Raw genomic sequence first — 17,435 nt, forward strand, 5'->3', positions numbered from 1 at the left:
AGGTCGCTGGTGACGTCATCGGTGATTACGTTTAAACCACCATCCCAACACCACCACCACCACCACTGCCGTCATCGGTGCGGCTGCGTCACCGGGCTTCTCTATATGTTGATTGCCATTTTTTCATCGTCGTCGTCGACGACGATTTCTCAACCTTCGGAACGCGGCGTCGCGCTGCTGCTTCGCGAGCAATCGAAAACGTAGGCATTTTTCACCCCCGGGGTACGTAACGCCCTACTACGTACGCATATGTATGCCTACAGCGTCATGCGGTGCGAGAACCAATGGTAGGTGCCAAACCGGGAGGCGCTGCGTTTCCAGCGTTCCATCGTAAAACCCGTAGCGGGGCTTCCGTGCCAAACAACCGAGGGGTGTGCCGATTGGGCACCGCTGGAGAAAAGCCATGGCATGGCGCATCCGATCGCTGAAGCATTGCGGTGTCCCCCAGCGCTGCTGATGCTGCTGCTGCTGCTTGTAATGCTGCTGCTGCTGCTGCTGGTGATGTAAACGGTATCGATGGGACGTAGATGTACGCGTCAGCTTCGTATGCCGTATCTCGCGCCCGTGATTCCCATCGTGCGCACTCGCTCGCACTAGACAAGCCTGCCAGGGAATGTGCTGGCCACGGGTTTGCTTGCGGGTACGGAGCGAACGTGACGGAAGGTCGTGCGCTGCTGAGTCAAAATGCTGAGCCATCGAGAACACCGAACGCGGTGCGGGTAGAGCGAAACCGGTGGTTGTCTCGGTCGCACGCACGGTACCTGAGCCGACCAGCGGACCGTTCGGCGAGCGAAACGTCTCACTCGTGCGCTTGCTCGGCGCCATAGGCTCGCCGCGATGACGTTCGAGCGTACTGTCAAAAACAACGCCACTGTAGTTCCGTTTCGGTGTTCGCAACGAATATGACGAATTCTCCGGTTTCCTGCAAGCGTGAACCGTCGTCGTCGTCGTCGTCGTCGTCCGTCGTCAGCGTTGCCTGCAGCGTCGCCGTCGTAAGCATTCTCCCCGCAGCTCCTGTTGCTGTGTGTGTTTTATTGTTTTTTTTTGTGCTGCTGCTCCTCTCCTCGCTGCATTATTTGTATTATTATTGCAGCTGTTGGTGTGGTGGCGCCCGTCCCGTGGTACTAAAATCGCCGCGCACACTGCTTTTTTCCTTCCATTCCTGCCCTTTTTTTTATCAGTGCCCTTTCCCACCACAAACAGTGACCCTGTCCGTTCCGCACACTCCACACCCTTGTGTGGCACATACGAACGTACACACACACACATACACACGCGCAAACACTTGGTCGCACACGTACACGTACACACACACACATACAACCGTCCCGATTAAGTGCGCGCTCGCTCGCCACCCACCCAGCCATTTTGCCATTTGTGTGCGTGAACACGTGAAATCCCGCCCAACCACACCAAACTCGCGCGACCTGTCAGAGTTTGTGGTGGATTTTCGTTAACAGTTTGCTTTCGTTCAGGACACCTCCGAGAGGATCCCAAAACGGATCCCCACCCCGGTGCTGCCTTCCTACCTTCCTTCCGTTCCAGTCGTTCGCGTTCGGATGGGCTTTTCCTGTGTCGGTGAGGTTGTTGTCGTGCTTTGCACATCCTTGCCTGCTATGCGTCGGTCCAGCGGGAGGTCCTTTTGGGCTCCTTTTGGGTTGGAAATCAGTTCCGGCCTCGTGTGCGTGTGTGTGTGTGTGTAGTTCCGTCATGTGTTTATGTACCCTTTCGATGGTTCGATTTGTTGGCCCTGTGTCCTGAAGCCAAACAAAAGGACAACGTTGCTTACGAGCACGTGCAAATGTGTCCGTAACAAACAATTACCATTTGAATACCGCCGGAATCAACTACACTGGTGGAACATCAAATGAATTCTTTAACCTTATTCTCCTAGTTTATTTATCTCTTCTTTTTGTTGTTGTAATCCTCAGGTAGCGCACCGAGATCGCATCATCGTGTCGTGAAGTGAAGAATCGGTGAGAGCGAGCCGATAGGTGAGACAGTGACACGGCTCTAGTAGTTGGCAGTGAGGTGCTTACGCTTGCGTGCCCTTCGCAGGACGAACTGTGCACAACGATCCTTGACGTGAAGGTGGTGGTGGTGGTGTTGGTGCGTGACTATCGAAGCGATTAACGCACGCTAGCCGCGTGCAGTGCTAGGTGAATAGGTGTGCTCAATAAAAGGCGGGATTCAATGTCAGCCCCGTAAGCAGGACTTCCATCTATGAAGGATTGATCGAAAACAGCACGGGCAGAAGGGAAGCAACACAAAACACAGACCGTAACCAAGCGTGGTGCAGCTCGACATTCCGATGGCATGAGCCCGGAATCGCCTCCTGCAGTGAGTGTCCTGTGAGTGAGGTTGGTGCTGTTTATCGTGACCCAGTGAGCCTAAAACTTTGTGCTCACTGTATATCCCCGTGTTCCGTGTCAGCGATTTGTCTTTTCCTCGGTGAGTGTGTGTATGTGCATGTGTGTATGCGTGTGTGGCAATATTGTCGAAAATACACGCTCATGTTTATTAAATATACAACCATTTGATAAGATAGCAATGTTATCTGGCAGCAAGAAAAAAAAGGGTGGAACGTCGTGCGGCGAATGGCACAAAAAGGGTCCTCTTGTTTAAACAACTTTTGGCGACCACCGGGTGTCTTCGGACAGCAGAAAAGTCCATCCTGGCTGGACAGAGATACCTTCGAGGCGACTACAATCTACCGTTCAATCAGCCATCAAAGCCGTAATCAGCTAATCAAACACGCTATGTCAAACAATGTCCATCAACGAACGGAATCTAGAAGGGCACCCAACGTTTACTTCTAGCACCGAAAAATGCACATATATCACCATTCCATTGCCTCGTCCACGCAAAGGCGGAAAGGAGAATGAATGCGCTAGAATCGGGCGGTCTTCGTCTAGAACCGAAGCCTCGAAGGAACTTCCGTTAAAAATCATCCCCCACGGTCGACACGTAGCCAGATTCTCACCCCCCGGAGGCGGCTGTGTAGTGGTGTTGGATTGGACATTCCTTCCCAGTGAGATAAGGTTCCCTTAGTGGAGATAGAGACGAGATATGTATCCTCCGTGATTTCTCACGCAGTGCCGCTCAGCTCGCTCTGGTCCTTTTCTTGGTTCCTCACTATACATTGGCAGGACTTTTGGATCAACTTTCACCAGTCGGGTGTATCATTTGCTGCTTCAAACCATGGATCCCTGGGTTTATCATCTTCCAGGAAACCCCTTCAAGCACGGAGTGGAAATTGTCAATCCTATCTTTTTTCTATTTACACCAAACGTACCCCGTAACCCTCCCTAGGGAACAATCGGGAAATGTCAAATGGCTTTCGTTTGTATTTTGTTTGTAAACAAAACGTTAGGCAATAACAAAAAAACGTGTAGCTGCTTGCTGATTATAAGTCGATAAACTTTAATACAAACTAGTTTGGGTACATGGTGTTATGGTGTGTTCGCTAAAAAAAGTGCACCATACCATAAAATGTCCACTTAATTTGAGAGTAAACAAAAAAGTTATAAGAGGCTGTTGGTTTTTGCCTTCTTTTAACTAGTGTGGCATGTTGTGATAAGCAGGCACGTTGAAAATGAATTATGGTTGCACAATTAAGTGTCATACGCTCATAAGAACAAAGTGCATTACTCCTATTGACTGGTGAAAATTTTCCTGTCTTGTACCAAATACCAATTATACGCATGCCTTCCATATCGGCATATTCAAAATTTGGCGATGTAGAAACTAAAAAGAAAAATAGATTCCCAACTAGTAAAATAGTGAAACTATTATTCATCAAACATAATTTCGAGTAAATTTTAACACACTGAGTATGAGTTATGAGTATGTTTCGTGAGGACTACAAAAATGTATAGCGGATTCACTTAAACATTGTGCACTGAGTTTTTAATAATCATCAAAAAATGAACCTTTTAGTTGAAGTTAAACAATACAAGCATAGGTGAAATAGAATCATCTAAATTTGAAAGGTGTTACTGAGCAAATAGTGATGTTGCATGCCAGTTTACTGTGCTACCAGAAAAGCACAGTTGTGATGCTATCCACTTTATTTCAATGAAACGCGTGCGGCTTTCGAAACCCAAGATGCACGCCGCTGCGGTGGACCTATTTTTATTTGAGATCATCACTCCGTGAAGTTCAAGTAACATATTGCGAAGAAGAAAGGAAAAGTATGAATCATTTGAAAACAGACGGATACACACCAACACTTTCAGCTCCTGGCGCATACCGTTGCCGACTTTGTTTTCTTTGGCCGCCCTGGCTACCCTTTTCGGACATTATCCTGGCAGGCTGTAACTGGTGTCGGTTTGAAAGGGATGTTTCCATTGCACCTGAGTCATTCGGTTAAAAATCACCGCGTTTGGTCCAGCGATGGAAGTAAAAGTAAAACAAAAATCCCAAATGGTAACCGTGAGCTGATGAGATTGTCTTGTTTCCAAACCTGCTCTCACTGCTCATACAACTCATGACTCATCACGGTACCAGCACGGGGATTTCGTGCGTGTGTATGTGTGCACCGTGCCCTTGTCAGCTGGTCGGGGCGTGTGTGTGTGTACGAAATTCCACCATCACCGCGCACGGTGACGGAAGGCGGCCGTTGTTGTCGGTATTGGTTCGCTTCGCCCCGCTCGGGCAACTTTTCGAGCCACCACACCATGGGTTCCGGTTGAGGAGGAACGGAGGGCGGAAAAGGGCGAGCGCGGGAAGGTCCGCGCGCACGAGAAAAGCAAAATCTATTTTTCCGCGGTTGATGACGGTCGCAAGCGACCGCTAACTACGTAATAAGTGACTCCCGCGAAACGAAATTTACGAACCACGTATTTTAACGATCATGACCATGCGCTAAGTGGTGCTTCTTCTTTCGTCGGTGCGTTGGTTTTCTTCTTTTCCCCTCTCCTCTGACCTGTGTTACAACTAGATTTTTTTCTTCTTGGTTTCATTGGCATTTTCGTCGGTCGAAGTGCGTTTAGCTGAGTCTTAGTTGTGCCTGACTCGGAAAGGAAACATTTCGCGCTACAATTTCGCTTACCATAGCCAGCTTGGATGTTGTTAGCGAAGATGAAAACCTCTGCCAGGTCTGCTTGTACAGGAAACAGTTTTCTCCTCTCCATATGTCAGCGCAAATGTATCCTGCAATGTAGCTTGTTTTTGGAACTTAAGCTCAATCTGCCAACGTCTGGTTGAAAGGTTGCCCACGGTGTAATGTACTACATCGCACCATCAACGCCATTAGGCGCACCCATAGGGGAGGCTAGCCTACCGTGTGACGTTTCTTTCTGCCCGAGCTGGACTGGATTTTTCAAGGTTATCATCGGCAGGCTCTAACGGGGCGCCTCCGACATACGACGTACTCACAGCCGTACCGCGGATGTTCTCGCGGGTAGCGAGATGAGAGCCGACCAGGGCGCCGACGGCACCATATAGCCAAACCCCCCGTGTAACGCGTACTGCAATGCCAAATCATCTCACTTTCTCACTGGGATGGATTGTATTGTTTCTCCAACACCCAGCAGCAACCCACGTGTGGTGAGCATGGTGTAAATAACGTTGCGCCTCACAGTGGCTCGCATCGTGGACAAGCTTGCCAAGAACAATATGTGAATAATGTAGAACTATAAAGTCGTACCTGGAGCGAACTGTTTAATCCAAACCCTCTAGGGAGCTGTTCGGTTCGATTTGTAATTTTATTATAATTTGCTCGTCTTGCTGCATACTTAAGGATTGATCGTAAATAGGGAATATTTACTTGATGCGGGAGTGAATGAGATTTAAATATTATTTACAAATCTAGACTGCATGGAGTTCCAGGTTTAACTGGACGCTCCATACAGTATCGAATCCCTGGATTGGTTGGGAATTGACAGTCATTCGATCTGGGATCGCACAATTACCTTTTTAAAGCGCCCACTCTCTTCAATTCCCATCAGTGGTATAATACTTCGGATGTTCCTTTCTTCGTACTACTGAAATGAAATAATTCAGAGTCACGTTATTAATTTTAATTTTTTTTCTCAGCAATCAATCAAGCAGAAACATAACTTAAAAGACCTAATCTGATTCTGGTAGCCGATACTGTTGGTCACCCTATTCTGGCAGGGGTGGCTTCAATTTGCGATTGGCTTGTACCTCGATAAAGGGCCCGCATCCAGGAGTAATAGCTCACAGATATGGCCACATGTTTTACTCTCAGGACGAGAGTACCCACCGATAATCCAACCGAATACTCTGAGTTGAATATGGTTCATGGCTCTACAGCTTCCAATCGGGTTTCAGCTAGTGTTATGCCTTATGAATCTTTAATCTTTCACCTAAGATTTAAAACATTGCTGAATATCTCATTAAAAGATTAATGAACCTCGAAAACGAAGCAAAGAATTTGAATCGGAATTGCACAACTCTAGTTTCAGCGTATGCATGCATTCTTTGCTTTCATAGCAGCCAGCACATCCAAATGAAACTCCATCGTTTTATCACCAAAAGATAATACACGTTGCTGCACCATTTTTGATCTCTTTAGTTTTTCACGGGGATATCGGGAAGACAGATTAAACGGATGCCAAATGTGGTTAACTCAAATCGTTTTCCCCATGGAAGCGAAGGAGTATGGTTTATGGTGGTTTTTGCCATGGTAACCGTAATCCTCACCTTAGTACAATACCGCCCGATGCATCAGTCGTAGAGCTGTGCTGTCTTTTCCAAGTAAGGAAATAAAGGTGTTCATTCGGCGCTTACGAAACAAAATTTAATTACACCAGATATCCACTGTGATTTAACAAAACACATCTTTCACACTGGGATTAAATCTTGCACGTGTAGTCAAACCTGCTGTTCACCTATATTATAGGTGAGGTGCAATGTTTCTTTATTAGAAGGATTTTTTTTTCATTTCAATTTTCAAAAAAAGTTACCAATATGAGCCACTGTGCCGCCCGGTTCTAGCAAGATGTGTACTGTGCACAGAGAAATGCTCTGGTGTAGGTGAGAGCTCGAGCTACTGCTTAACGTCCGCGTGAGCTGCGCTCAAGGTCAGGCCCTCCGGTTTCCCCAGCGTCGGCGTGTGTACACAAGAGGCGGAAAATGCCGAGGGAAAGTTTGGGAAAAGCGAGCTGATCCTGACCTTCCCACTGGGCGTTCGGTTTTCTCGATAGTTTTTTTTTATTATGGTTTTCGCTAAGCAGTAAGACCTTGTCCAAGCGCATTGGAAAAGTGTCTTTTCTTATATGGCACCTGTAGCATTTGTGGGAGTAACAAGGCTGCAGGTTTATGTTTTGATGAGTTCATGAGTTTAATGTACTTGCTCCTTGCTGCTTTGACAATCATATTAATTCGTTTCCTTTTCTTTCTTTCATGTTGCCGGTTGCTGATCGTGATGATGATGATAAGGTGTAGCTGGTGCGGCAACCTCAACGACTGGAAAGGGAGCCACACTCCCCTACCAAGGAATTCGTAGCTTAAACCGTAAGCAATACAATCGTACTTTGCCCGAGAAATGGCGCCATTAACACCCGTCTTTGGTCGTATCTTTCCAGATTCGATTGCATCGCCACTCGTCGAACCAGGTGACCAGGGAATGCGCAGACTAGCGAGCAGGCCGGGCAGCACACGGAATGGAAAGCATTCCACCAACCGTCCACGCCAGATGCGCCAGTGTGCGGTGCTGCTGTAGCTGTGCCCGGGGGTAACGCGTATGCCATAGAGAGGACGGAACATCGCTGGACCGGGTTGGCCAGTTGACTGTTATTTTCTTTTCGTTTTTTAACCTCTTCCGTTTTTGGTCCGGTTACCTTTGTTTTTGTGTTTTTGTGTTTTTTTTTTTTGACTTGTGATGTGCCTGACGAGCCACCCTCACTTGCTTCCGTCCGCAGACGATCCGATTTGAAACAAATTTGCCTTAACACCGGGCTCAGTCCCGCTGATTGTGCCCCCTTCCCCTGGCCAGTGGAAGTGAGATGCGGGGGCATGTTGGCTCATAGTGCGTGGTAACCAATCGAGTAGTGGACGAATTATCGGTCCTTCCAGTAGAAGGTGAGAGAAAAAAACGAACAATTACAAACGTGATACAAGACTGTCTACATCAAAGGTTTTGGACAAGGAGTGCGTAAAAGTGCGTGGAAAATCATAAACGCGAGTGTGAGTGTGTGTAGTGGTTTTATTTTTTCTTGCGTTGGCGAACCGCGAAAGTAGTAGGAGAGGCTTTTCGCGAGCAAGCCCCCAAAAAAATACGATAGACTCATTCTCCATTCGTTACTTCAAAGTCGAAGGTGACCAGTTTAAAAACTATCGAAACACAAACGAAACAAACACGAAACGGCAACGAGGACGCCGCTCCAGCGCAGCCGCTACGGATAGGCGGAGTATGGACAGTAGTATGGTCGAGGAGAACGGTTCCTCGGCGATAGGCGATCCGCTAGGTGGTGCTGGTGGTGGTGGTGGTGGTACCGGTCCATCGGCTGGTGGTGAGGCGACCGGCGGCAGTGCTGGACGCGGCCCAGCTACGGGAGCGACGCAGCTGAACGAAAACAGCGGCACCTCCAGCAACGGTAACGGTAGCGGTGGTGCAGCGGTGGCGGCACCGACAGCAGGAGCAGCAGCCGGTGGTGGTGGAGGCGGTGGAGGTGGATCCGGTGGCACCGGATCGGCAGTGACAGCGCTGGGCGCACTTACCGGAGCAGCCGGTACGGCCCACTCCGAAGCGGTCCTAGTATCCGCGGCAACGGCTGGGGCGGGACCAAACATTGTTCAACTCATACCGGCATCGCAAACGGCCGGACAGGTTTGTTCTCGTGTCGTATGGCATCCTATCTGTGTACTTTGTTTTGCTAACGGTTCCCAATTTTCCGTCTGTTTCCCGTAGGCTCAATCCGTTATACAGCAGAACCAGCAGTCAGTTATACAAACGGCGGCTGGCAACGTGCCCATCACGCGGGGCGTCCTATTAGTCTGCAACAAACCGAACTCGGTGATTCACACGACGACGGGCAACTTGCAAACGATACACGTAAGTGTGGTCAGGTTACGCTGGACGCTGGCTAACCGGTTTACTAAGAGTGGCCAAGATAACATATATCCCACCGATTTCTTCTACCATACTAATAAGCAATGCAATACGAAAGCGGCAAACACAATTGTTGGAAATGTTATTGATGTGCAATTTCTTGCAATGTCATGCAAAGCATAGTTTAGGAATAGCATTTGGAGTGAGGATGTTTGGGTTTGCTTTTCCTCCGGCTGTCCGGAAACGTATGTTTACTTTAAATTTAGGTCTTGAAGCTGTTTAAAAAACTTTAGTTACCATGTAAAAGTAGCTACGGTTGTTTACATCTTACATGTACAGGTTCATGATTCCAAGTTTTTACAATTTTACATTACAAACCTAAAGAAAGTCGTATGGATTTGATCTGCGTATGGACGCTATAAAAATGTATAATGATGTATTTTTTAGATTCATTATATTTGAACACGGTTTTGCTGAATTGAAAAATCAAACTTGTTTAACAAACATGCACTAGTTCTAATGTGAGATACAAACCTAATGTTTCTGAACCTGAAATTACAACAATTTCCATAAATAACGTACGTGGATACCATGGGGATTAAGCAACTCTTTACGGAATACTTTCCTATATTGTAGCGCCTGTATATGCAATGAGTAATTGTTGTTTTTTGTAAATCTAGTTTTAATGAAAAGCGCGAAGTCATATGACTTCTCAATATTGCTTGACTTGTCACAAAACATACTGCATACTGCATTCTTCAACATGCTTCTCGAATTGAAGGCTGGCATTTGTTTGGTTTGCCTCTTATTGCAAAGAGTTGGTAACGAATGTTTATTTTTCGACCACGTCAAATTCCACAAATCCATGTTGTAACGATAACTTAAAATATTGATCGGAATACTAATGGTTTGTTTTCCTTTTTCGTGCACCGCAAATCGGGACTGCAGATCAAACCAGAACCGCACATCGGAACCGGATCCAGCGGTATCATGACCGACACGAACAGTGATGACACACTCTCGGACGAGGAGGCGTCCCCGAAGAAGCGGAGAGACCTGCTGACCAGGCGACCATCCTATCGTAAGATATTAAGCGATCTCGGCGGAGCGGAAATCGGTACGTTTCGTGCTCGTCTTTGTTCCACTCTCCGGGCGCGGGTGTGTTTGTGTTCTTCTGAGCCCCGACTCCGTTCACCTCACCGCGCACCAGTCCATATCCATCATCCTGTGTGTGTGTGTGAGAGTGTGTGTACCTGCGCGCTCGTCCTGTCATTTCACCTCGCCCTAGACTTTCTCTAGCCGCCACACTGTTCTTTCCATTTTTGAAATGCCCATACGTTTCCAGCGCCCACAATCGGCGCCCGACTGAAGCAACACGATCGATCACCACCGATTACTAAACCTCAAACACCCTTCCTCTCGTTACTCACACCAACTTCCCATCACTAGCCATCGGCTGTGCCCTGGCATATCTTACTAACACGGACCTCCGGTACGAATCACCACGTAGTCACTGTTAACATCTCATCCTATTTCAATGCAACGCTTCGGGAAGCGAAAAATGAAACTGTTGGTCTCTAGCCACACGCAGAAAACAATGTATATTCGTTTAAACATACGTCGATGGCCTCGACTCCTTGTATACTTCTTTACAACAGTCTGCCACTTCCTCAAAGTGTCGTTTAAATGAAATATTTTTTGTTATCGATTAATCTCGTATTCCATACTATTATTATTAATACTATTTTGTTCCTTTCGTCAAAACTACCTAAGTCCTGTAAGTTTGTTCCGCCTTTAGCAATGGCGATTTCGTATTTTGGTTCGTGCCTTGAGTAGTTTTTGATCTGTGACCTTTAACCATTGCATGCCTTTCTAGTAACTTACTTGGTTGTTCCAATTAGATACTTATTTTTCCATAGCCGTAGCTCGTAGTAGATTGGTTTTGAAAGTCGAACCTTTGCGGTATTCATTTCGATTTATTAGCAGTAGTAGATTCAATAGAAAATAATCTTCCTTATTGCATAACGGCAGAGTTGCATATTAGCGTCGTGCAGAGGTATTTTGACTGTTTTCCGTTTCCGGTCGTAGCAGTGTTGCAAGTATTGTGCCCTGCTGTAATCAATCACCTCATTCGAAAAACGCCTCGCCTCGAAGGACAACTCCAGCAGGCGATCGAAGCGTCGAAGTCATACTAAACCATCCCCTTCAGCATCATACTTTAGAAAATCAGCTAGGGTTCATAAAAATGGAACCATCGGTACGGATACAAGACATTGCCAAGTACAGTAACCGCACGGGGACGCGCGCATCCTCACCAAGGAGTGGACCATTATCCAGCACATCCTAACCTGCGCACCACCAACCGAAATCTGTGCAAGCAATTGCATCGTACGACATGCAGCACACATCGGTTCACATCTCATCCGGCATCTTTGATTTTTTTTCTTCTCCCGTTTTGTTTGTTTTTTTGGTATGCCCCCGGACGATCCTGAAATGCCTAAAAACCATCCCGCCTTGAAACACATCCCGTTACAATAATTGCCTGAAATTTCTATTACCACAAACTGCGATCCGCTACTACTACCACTACTACTTCTACTGCCCCAAACAACAACAACAACTACAACAACATCAACAACGACAACTACAACCACAGCCAACAACCCGAGCGATGGTCCCGGACTGCATACGATAACGACCCCCGGCGGCGGGGTCGTCCAATATTCCCAGCCCCAGGAGGGCATATACGTACCTCGTAAGTATGATGCCATAGCGTTAATTCGCCGACCCTCTGTTCCGCTTTTCCCCAACGTCAAACACACCCCTTTCCTTGCCACCACTCCTCGACCGAGTTTTGTCAGTCGTTGTTTTTTTTTCGGGCCAGTGCTTTAAGCCGGCACGGCCTCCGACCTCCCGAACCTGTTTGTGTTTGGTAGTTTGTCATCTTGTTAATAAAACGTTCTTGGTGTGCATCTGACGTTCCAGCTTTGACGATTACACATGGTACTGTACCGTATTTTAGCGAATTAGTTTCTATCAGTAACTTAGTGTGTAGCGCCTGTTGATAATTTATCTTAGCTATTACTACACTTTTACTTTAGACACGTCCGATTGGAAGGACGCTGAATGCACTTTATTACGTTAATCAAGCACTAGAATACAAAGGCGGATAATTTAAGTGGATAACATTTTCTTTTATGAATATTTCGAAAACAGGTGAATAATTTTTCAAACAAAAATTAGGCATTAGTTGGAATCCAAAACTCTCTACTCGTACGCCATAGATCGGCAAGTTTAACATATAATTTTCAAAACGCTATGACTTCATCCTTTTGATTAATTTAATAATTGAACATATTTATTTCTACGATTTTTCAGGTCTTTAAATAGACGTTGTTTCGTACACCAATTGGCATTACTATTTGTTTTTTGTTTTTACTACAACTCTGAATCACCCGCTGCTCGGAGTATAGGAAAAAAATATCGCACCGAATATAAGGTTTACCTTTATCCTCGAACTTAAAACCACAAACCGCGTAACGGAATAGACAAGCAGTACATAAAATGGAAAAGAACCCAACTAAACTGTTAAAGTTTAAAGATACATAACTTTAAGGACAAACTGTGGTTTTATTTTCCTTCGAAAAATATTATGTTATAATTTTTGCAACTTGTTTTTGCATACTTTTTGTCACAAGCATTATGTTATTTCGCAAGTTATTTATATTTTTTATATTCATTTGATTTGATATGACGAACGTTTTGGACTCAGTGCGTTATTTAAGTTAAAAAAAAATACGCTACTAAAAAAAATGAACACTAAATGCTAAAAGTAAGACAAGAAGTGTACGAAACAGCAGTCATTTAAAGGTTTGACAAATCTCCAAACAAGTCGATGTTTTAATGGTTCGAAAATGATCAGCCAAATTATGGTTCAAAGTAGTGTGTTCTAGTGCTAAGTGCAAGGTATTGCAATGTTTGTTTCTTCTTTGCACCGTTCAAACGATGTCCTTAGTTTACAAGTTGTTCGTATCAACTGAACAGTTTATAGTTTTCCTGTTGCAGTAGTTAGAGTTCTTTTGATAGTTCGTTTCCGAGGAATAAAAGAGCGAGGCAAACCTTGCTCTTCGATGTGGGCTTAAAACGTCCCAAAGCAGGATCAGTGATGGTGGCCCTACTACCTTCTGCTCCCCGACACACTCTCCCCAACCAACGGTCCTGCTTTAACACAGCGGAACTCATAGTCTGCTCCACGAGTTGTTTTTACTAGATGTTACGTATAATGCTGAGTTTGTTTTCTTTTCTTTTCTTTCTTTTTATTGTATTTTTTCTTTCTTTGAACCTTGTTTTTCCTTTAAACCATTCTGCATCTTCTACCTCCCGCCTCATGCACTTTTGTTATGGTGTCTACGCGCTTCTTCAAACCCTTCCCCGACTAATCGTACGCCCCTAACACACACGACACACTATCTACAAACACTGCACCCACCTTCTCGCCCCTTCCCCAACACTTCTACTTGGTGGTGACTTCGTCTCGTGCGGAAACCTTGTTGTTGCAAACATCCGCTGGGCTACACACTGGAACACAACTCGCGCCATCCATACCACAAACACGATGTGTCAATGTTGCTACCGCGCTCCACATCATCCGATCTGTCCGAAACCGCTCCACCGACGACCGCAATCGTACTGTTTCGTTTTCTATACATGCATATCATATACTCCGGTCCTTAACCTCCGATCCTTTCTCTCCTCGCAAAACTAATCCCCAACCGAATCTCATCGTCTTTCGGTTGCGTTTTCGTTTGTTGCATTTCCGTAAATCCGGCAAACAATCGAACGTCGTAACCATTGGGCGTGGTGAATGCGGTTTCCATCTGCACCTCATTCCGTTCTCGCGCTGCTTCTCCCCTCCCCCCCCCTTAACCTCCCCGTCCCCGTATCGCAATGCGCGATTTCGTGCTACCTCCGCTCGGCTCGGTTGTTGTCCTGAGAAGATATTTTTCCCAACACAGTCATGGGAGGTAACGTGCAGCTGGAGGACCAGTCCCGCAAGCGCGAGATGCGGTTGCAGAAGAACCGGGAGGCGGCCCGCGAGTGTCGGCGCAAGAAGAAGGAGTACATCAAGTGCCTAGAGAACCGGGTGGCTGTGCTGGAGAACCAGAACAAGGCCCTGATCGAGGAGCTGAAGTCGCTGAAGGAGCTGTACTGCCAGCAGAAGAGCGACTGAGCGGCGTCCGGCGGTACAGGGCGCCACCATGGCTAGCAGCAGCAGCAGCGGCAGCAGTAGCATTACCAGTAGTGAGGGCACCAGGCGCACCATCGGCTTAGATGGTACCGCGCCGGTGTCGGAGGTGCAAGGACATGGCGTTTCAACAGCGGCAGAGGAAAGGAAACCAAACCGGAGAAGCATGGGCGGTAGAATCGGTGGCGGGGCGTCGACGTTGAGTGAGCGGAACATACCCAGCGGAACCATCTCTTCCATTGACCATGGGACGGGACACGCCATGCGTCCTCCCGTGCCCGCCATACTTCGATACTAGTCAGTTCTGCAGCGACCAGCGAGAGTCTAAGTGACGGAACTCAGAGCCGACATCAAGTAGCGCGCGCAATGATCATGATTTTCGGATGGACCGTTTGCGGATAGGTTGGCTTCACAACAACACAACGACGACCCCTCCGGCATTTGCCAAAAGCCACATTAGTACAACGTCCAACACTTGAGATGTACAGTTGAGATACCCTCGATATAGTAGTACCGACGCTGCCCCCGAACTCTGCGGCGGTGCGGAATGGAATTGAGCGAACTGCTTTCCCAATTCTGGAACCATTTTGATTGACCTAATCACAGCACATATATACACACACACATGTCGATGTTTGTTCCGTTTCATTCGTCTCGGGCGGGGGATCAAAACGGATCATTTTCATCCTCCACAACCCGCGCCAGCGCGTAGGAAGAGAAGCGACGGTCGACGAAAGGCCCGAAAGGAATGGTACAGTTTTCACTCATTGTTGTGTCGTGCTCGTTGTTGTTAAAGAAGAAAAAAAAAGCAAAAACAAAACCCCGGATCTTCCTCTCGGTTGGGATCCACCCCCTGTTTTGCGACGTGTTTTTATATGTCCGATGTTTTATGTGTACATAGGTGATAAATCAAATGTTAAAAACAAAATGATAAACAAACAAACAAACAAAGCACCTGCGTGTGGTGGTGGTTTCGAGCTCGTCCAACCAGGATATGGCGAGTTATTGAAATTAAAGCGTCATTTAAGTTGTAGTTAAGCAGGAAAAAGGAGAATGAAAAACATACAAACAAAATCTTGAATTAACGAGGGAGGAAAATGATTCAACCATTCGGACAAGGTGAAGACTTTTACGTACAATTACCAATGACAGCTCCGCGAGCATGTTTCTTATCCGGTTTGCGTTCGAGCTGTGGTTTAACGCTGTTTGTTGGAAAAAGAAAACAAGGAAGGTCAATCGCTACTGCACGATGTACGCGCGTACTGCCGAGCTAATATTGTATATCGAGGGCTTATTTAATTACGTATTTTAGCGTACCACATCCAGAAGATGTTGCTTACCACTATGCTTACAAAGATCACTATGTTAATTTTTTACATTATAGTCTAGCTCTATATGATTACGACGATAAATTACTGTTCTTGTTAGTTTAGCCTCATGTCTAACGTTTATGGCGAGAGTTTTCTTTCCGTTCTTAATTTCTTATCTTTACCCGGTTCGCCCGAACAATCGTCCTGTGGGAAGGCAGTGTGCAGTGCGAGTAAAATTAGCTTACAAAAAAAAAAAAACAAAAAACAAACAAAGGGAACGAGGCAAAACAAGGTGTACAGCTTCACGTGGTTTTTGATATCAAACACTTTACCTTCTACACTTTCGTAGATCCTGGATTGTTGCCTTACGTTGTTTGCATTTTGGGTTTTCACCGAACGCATGTTGTGGAGGGAGGTCCCTTGGCGCTTTAGGGATCGTTTGACGCTAGTTTCTTGCGCCCTCTGCGTGAGACGATTTCGGCATTATTTAGGTAACGTTCTCTTGCATATAGAAAAGTATGGATTCGTTATTACCGTTGCGCCGGACGCGCACAGAGAAGGCACCTCATTACTTCGTTCATTGTACCAGGAACATGGGGCATAGCTCCACAGTGTGTACTGTGCGAGTGTGTGTGTGTCCTGAGTGTACCTCTCTACGCAATAAAGCACACTAACGCCGGCACTAATCCGAGGCCACAAGTGCGTACATTTTATCAGCAGCACCAGAACGTAAACGCTCGAGAATGGATGTATAGGAAAGTTTTCTACCGGAAGCGCCGTACTAGGAGAAAACCCGTGAGCACGTGTGAGAAGCAAAACGGAAAACAAACAAAAACAAAATCAAAAACTAAGCCCGTCAAGCGAGGTGGCGAGATATGAGGGTTAAGGTCCTTACGAATTGTAACGATAGAAACACTGCACCACGGGGAGAGTTGGTGGTGGGGGGGGGGGGGGTTCACATGGGTACCGGAAGCAGATAAAACCGCCCCATAGTACCCAATCCACCCCGCCTCCCACCCGTTCCTTTGTTGAATGGTAACTGGAAGGGTGTGTAAAACGTGTATAAAGTTAAGCAAAAGTTGTGTAACGACCGACGACGACCGACGCAAGAGCGGCGTTTGCCGTCTTGTTTGTTTGAGCTTAGGTGTCTCGTTGGCGAATCGCTGGCCGTGTAGCTGGAGCAGGAATATATTAGTAGGCCAAGGTCACGCGAATGTCCTCGTTCGGTGTGGTGGTAGTTTGCTCCATGCAGTTACCCTAGTATGTAACGAATGAAACGAAAATAATAAAAAAGAAGCAGCGATTTGATGGACAGCATAGCCATGGAAGCGGGATGAGCACACGAGGGCGAAGGAGTTGTTGTTTGATGGCAAGGTTAGGATCCCTCCCCCCAAAAAAGAGCCCCACTGTCAGTTTCTTCTTATTAATCTGCATGTGGTGTATGCAATCTTTGTTATCTTCTGTGTGTTTGTGTGTGGATGTGTGAAGTGTGTGTGTGCGTGCGTGCGTGTGTGTGCGCGTGTGTGTGTGGGTGTTTGTGCATCGTCCTTGAAGTAATGAAGGCGCACACCGTTTGTCTCAATCCTTTGCAAAGATGTAACGATAGTATCGTGGCGGTTACTTTAGACAGCCGATCCGATTTAGGGGTGTTTGAGTAGTCGAAGCCGACGTCGGACGATATTTGATTGGAGATGTATATTTATTTGCTATTGGCTGAGCAAGCAACCACAGACAACGGCACACAACAGCACATCTGCTGCGAACCCGGGCCCGGGCAGCACGAGTGTCGGAAGCAAGAGAATCAAACCAACCAACACTACTACAAGTACTGGCAAGCGCCCTATATTGTCACAGAGTTTTT

At 46.6% G+C, this 17,435-nt stretch overlaps 1 protein-coding gene across 4 annotated transcripts; it reads left to right on the forward strand.

Moving 5' to 3' along the window:
• The first annotated feature begins 885 nt into the window (after positions 1 to 885).
• Positions 886 to 15,907, forward strand: LOC131269280 (cyclic AMP response element-binding protein B). Of its 4 annotated transcripts, XM_058271628.1 has the most exons (8): positions 886 to 992; positions 1,932 to 2,451; positions 7,408 to 7,482; positions 7,554 to 8,797; positions 8,879 to 9,022; positions 9,968 to 10,136; positions 11,676 to 11,774; positions 14,017 to 15,907. In XM_058271628.1, the coding sequence occupies exons 4-8, from the start codon at positions 8,381 to 8,383 to the stop codon at positions 14,247 to 14,249; spliced, it is 1,062 nt and encodes a 353-aa protein (XP_058127611.1). In that variant the 5' UTR covers positions 886 to 992; positions 1,932 to 2,451; positions 7,408 to 7,482; positions 7,554 to 8,380; the 3' UTR covers positions 14,250 to 15,907. The 4 variants fall into 4 exon arrangements, with proteins under 4 accessions (XP_058127611.1, XP_058127612.1, XP_058127613.1 ...); XM_058271629.1 differs by lacking the exon at positions 11,676 to 11,774; XM_058271630.1 differs by lacking the exon at positions 11,676 to 11,774 and having other exon boundaries at positions 14,035 to 15,907.
• The last annotated feature ends 1,528 nt before the right edge of the window (positions 15,908 to 17,435 follow it).

This window comes from Anopheles coustani, chromosome X, assembly GCF_943734705.1.
Source record: "Anopheles coustani chromosome X, idAnoCousDA_361_x.2, whole genome shotgun sequence".
In the NCBI taxonomy this organism is placed as follows: Eukaryota; Metazoa; Arthropoda; class Insecta; order Diptera; family Culicidae; genus Anopheles; species Anopheles coustani.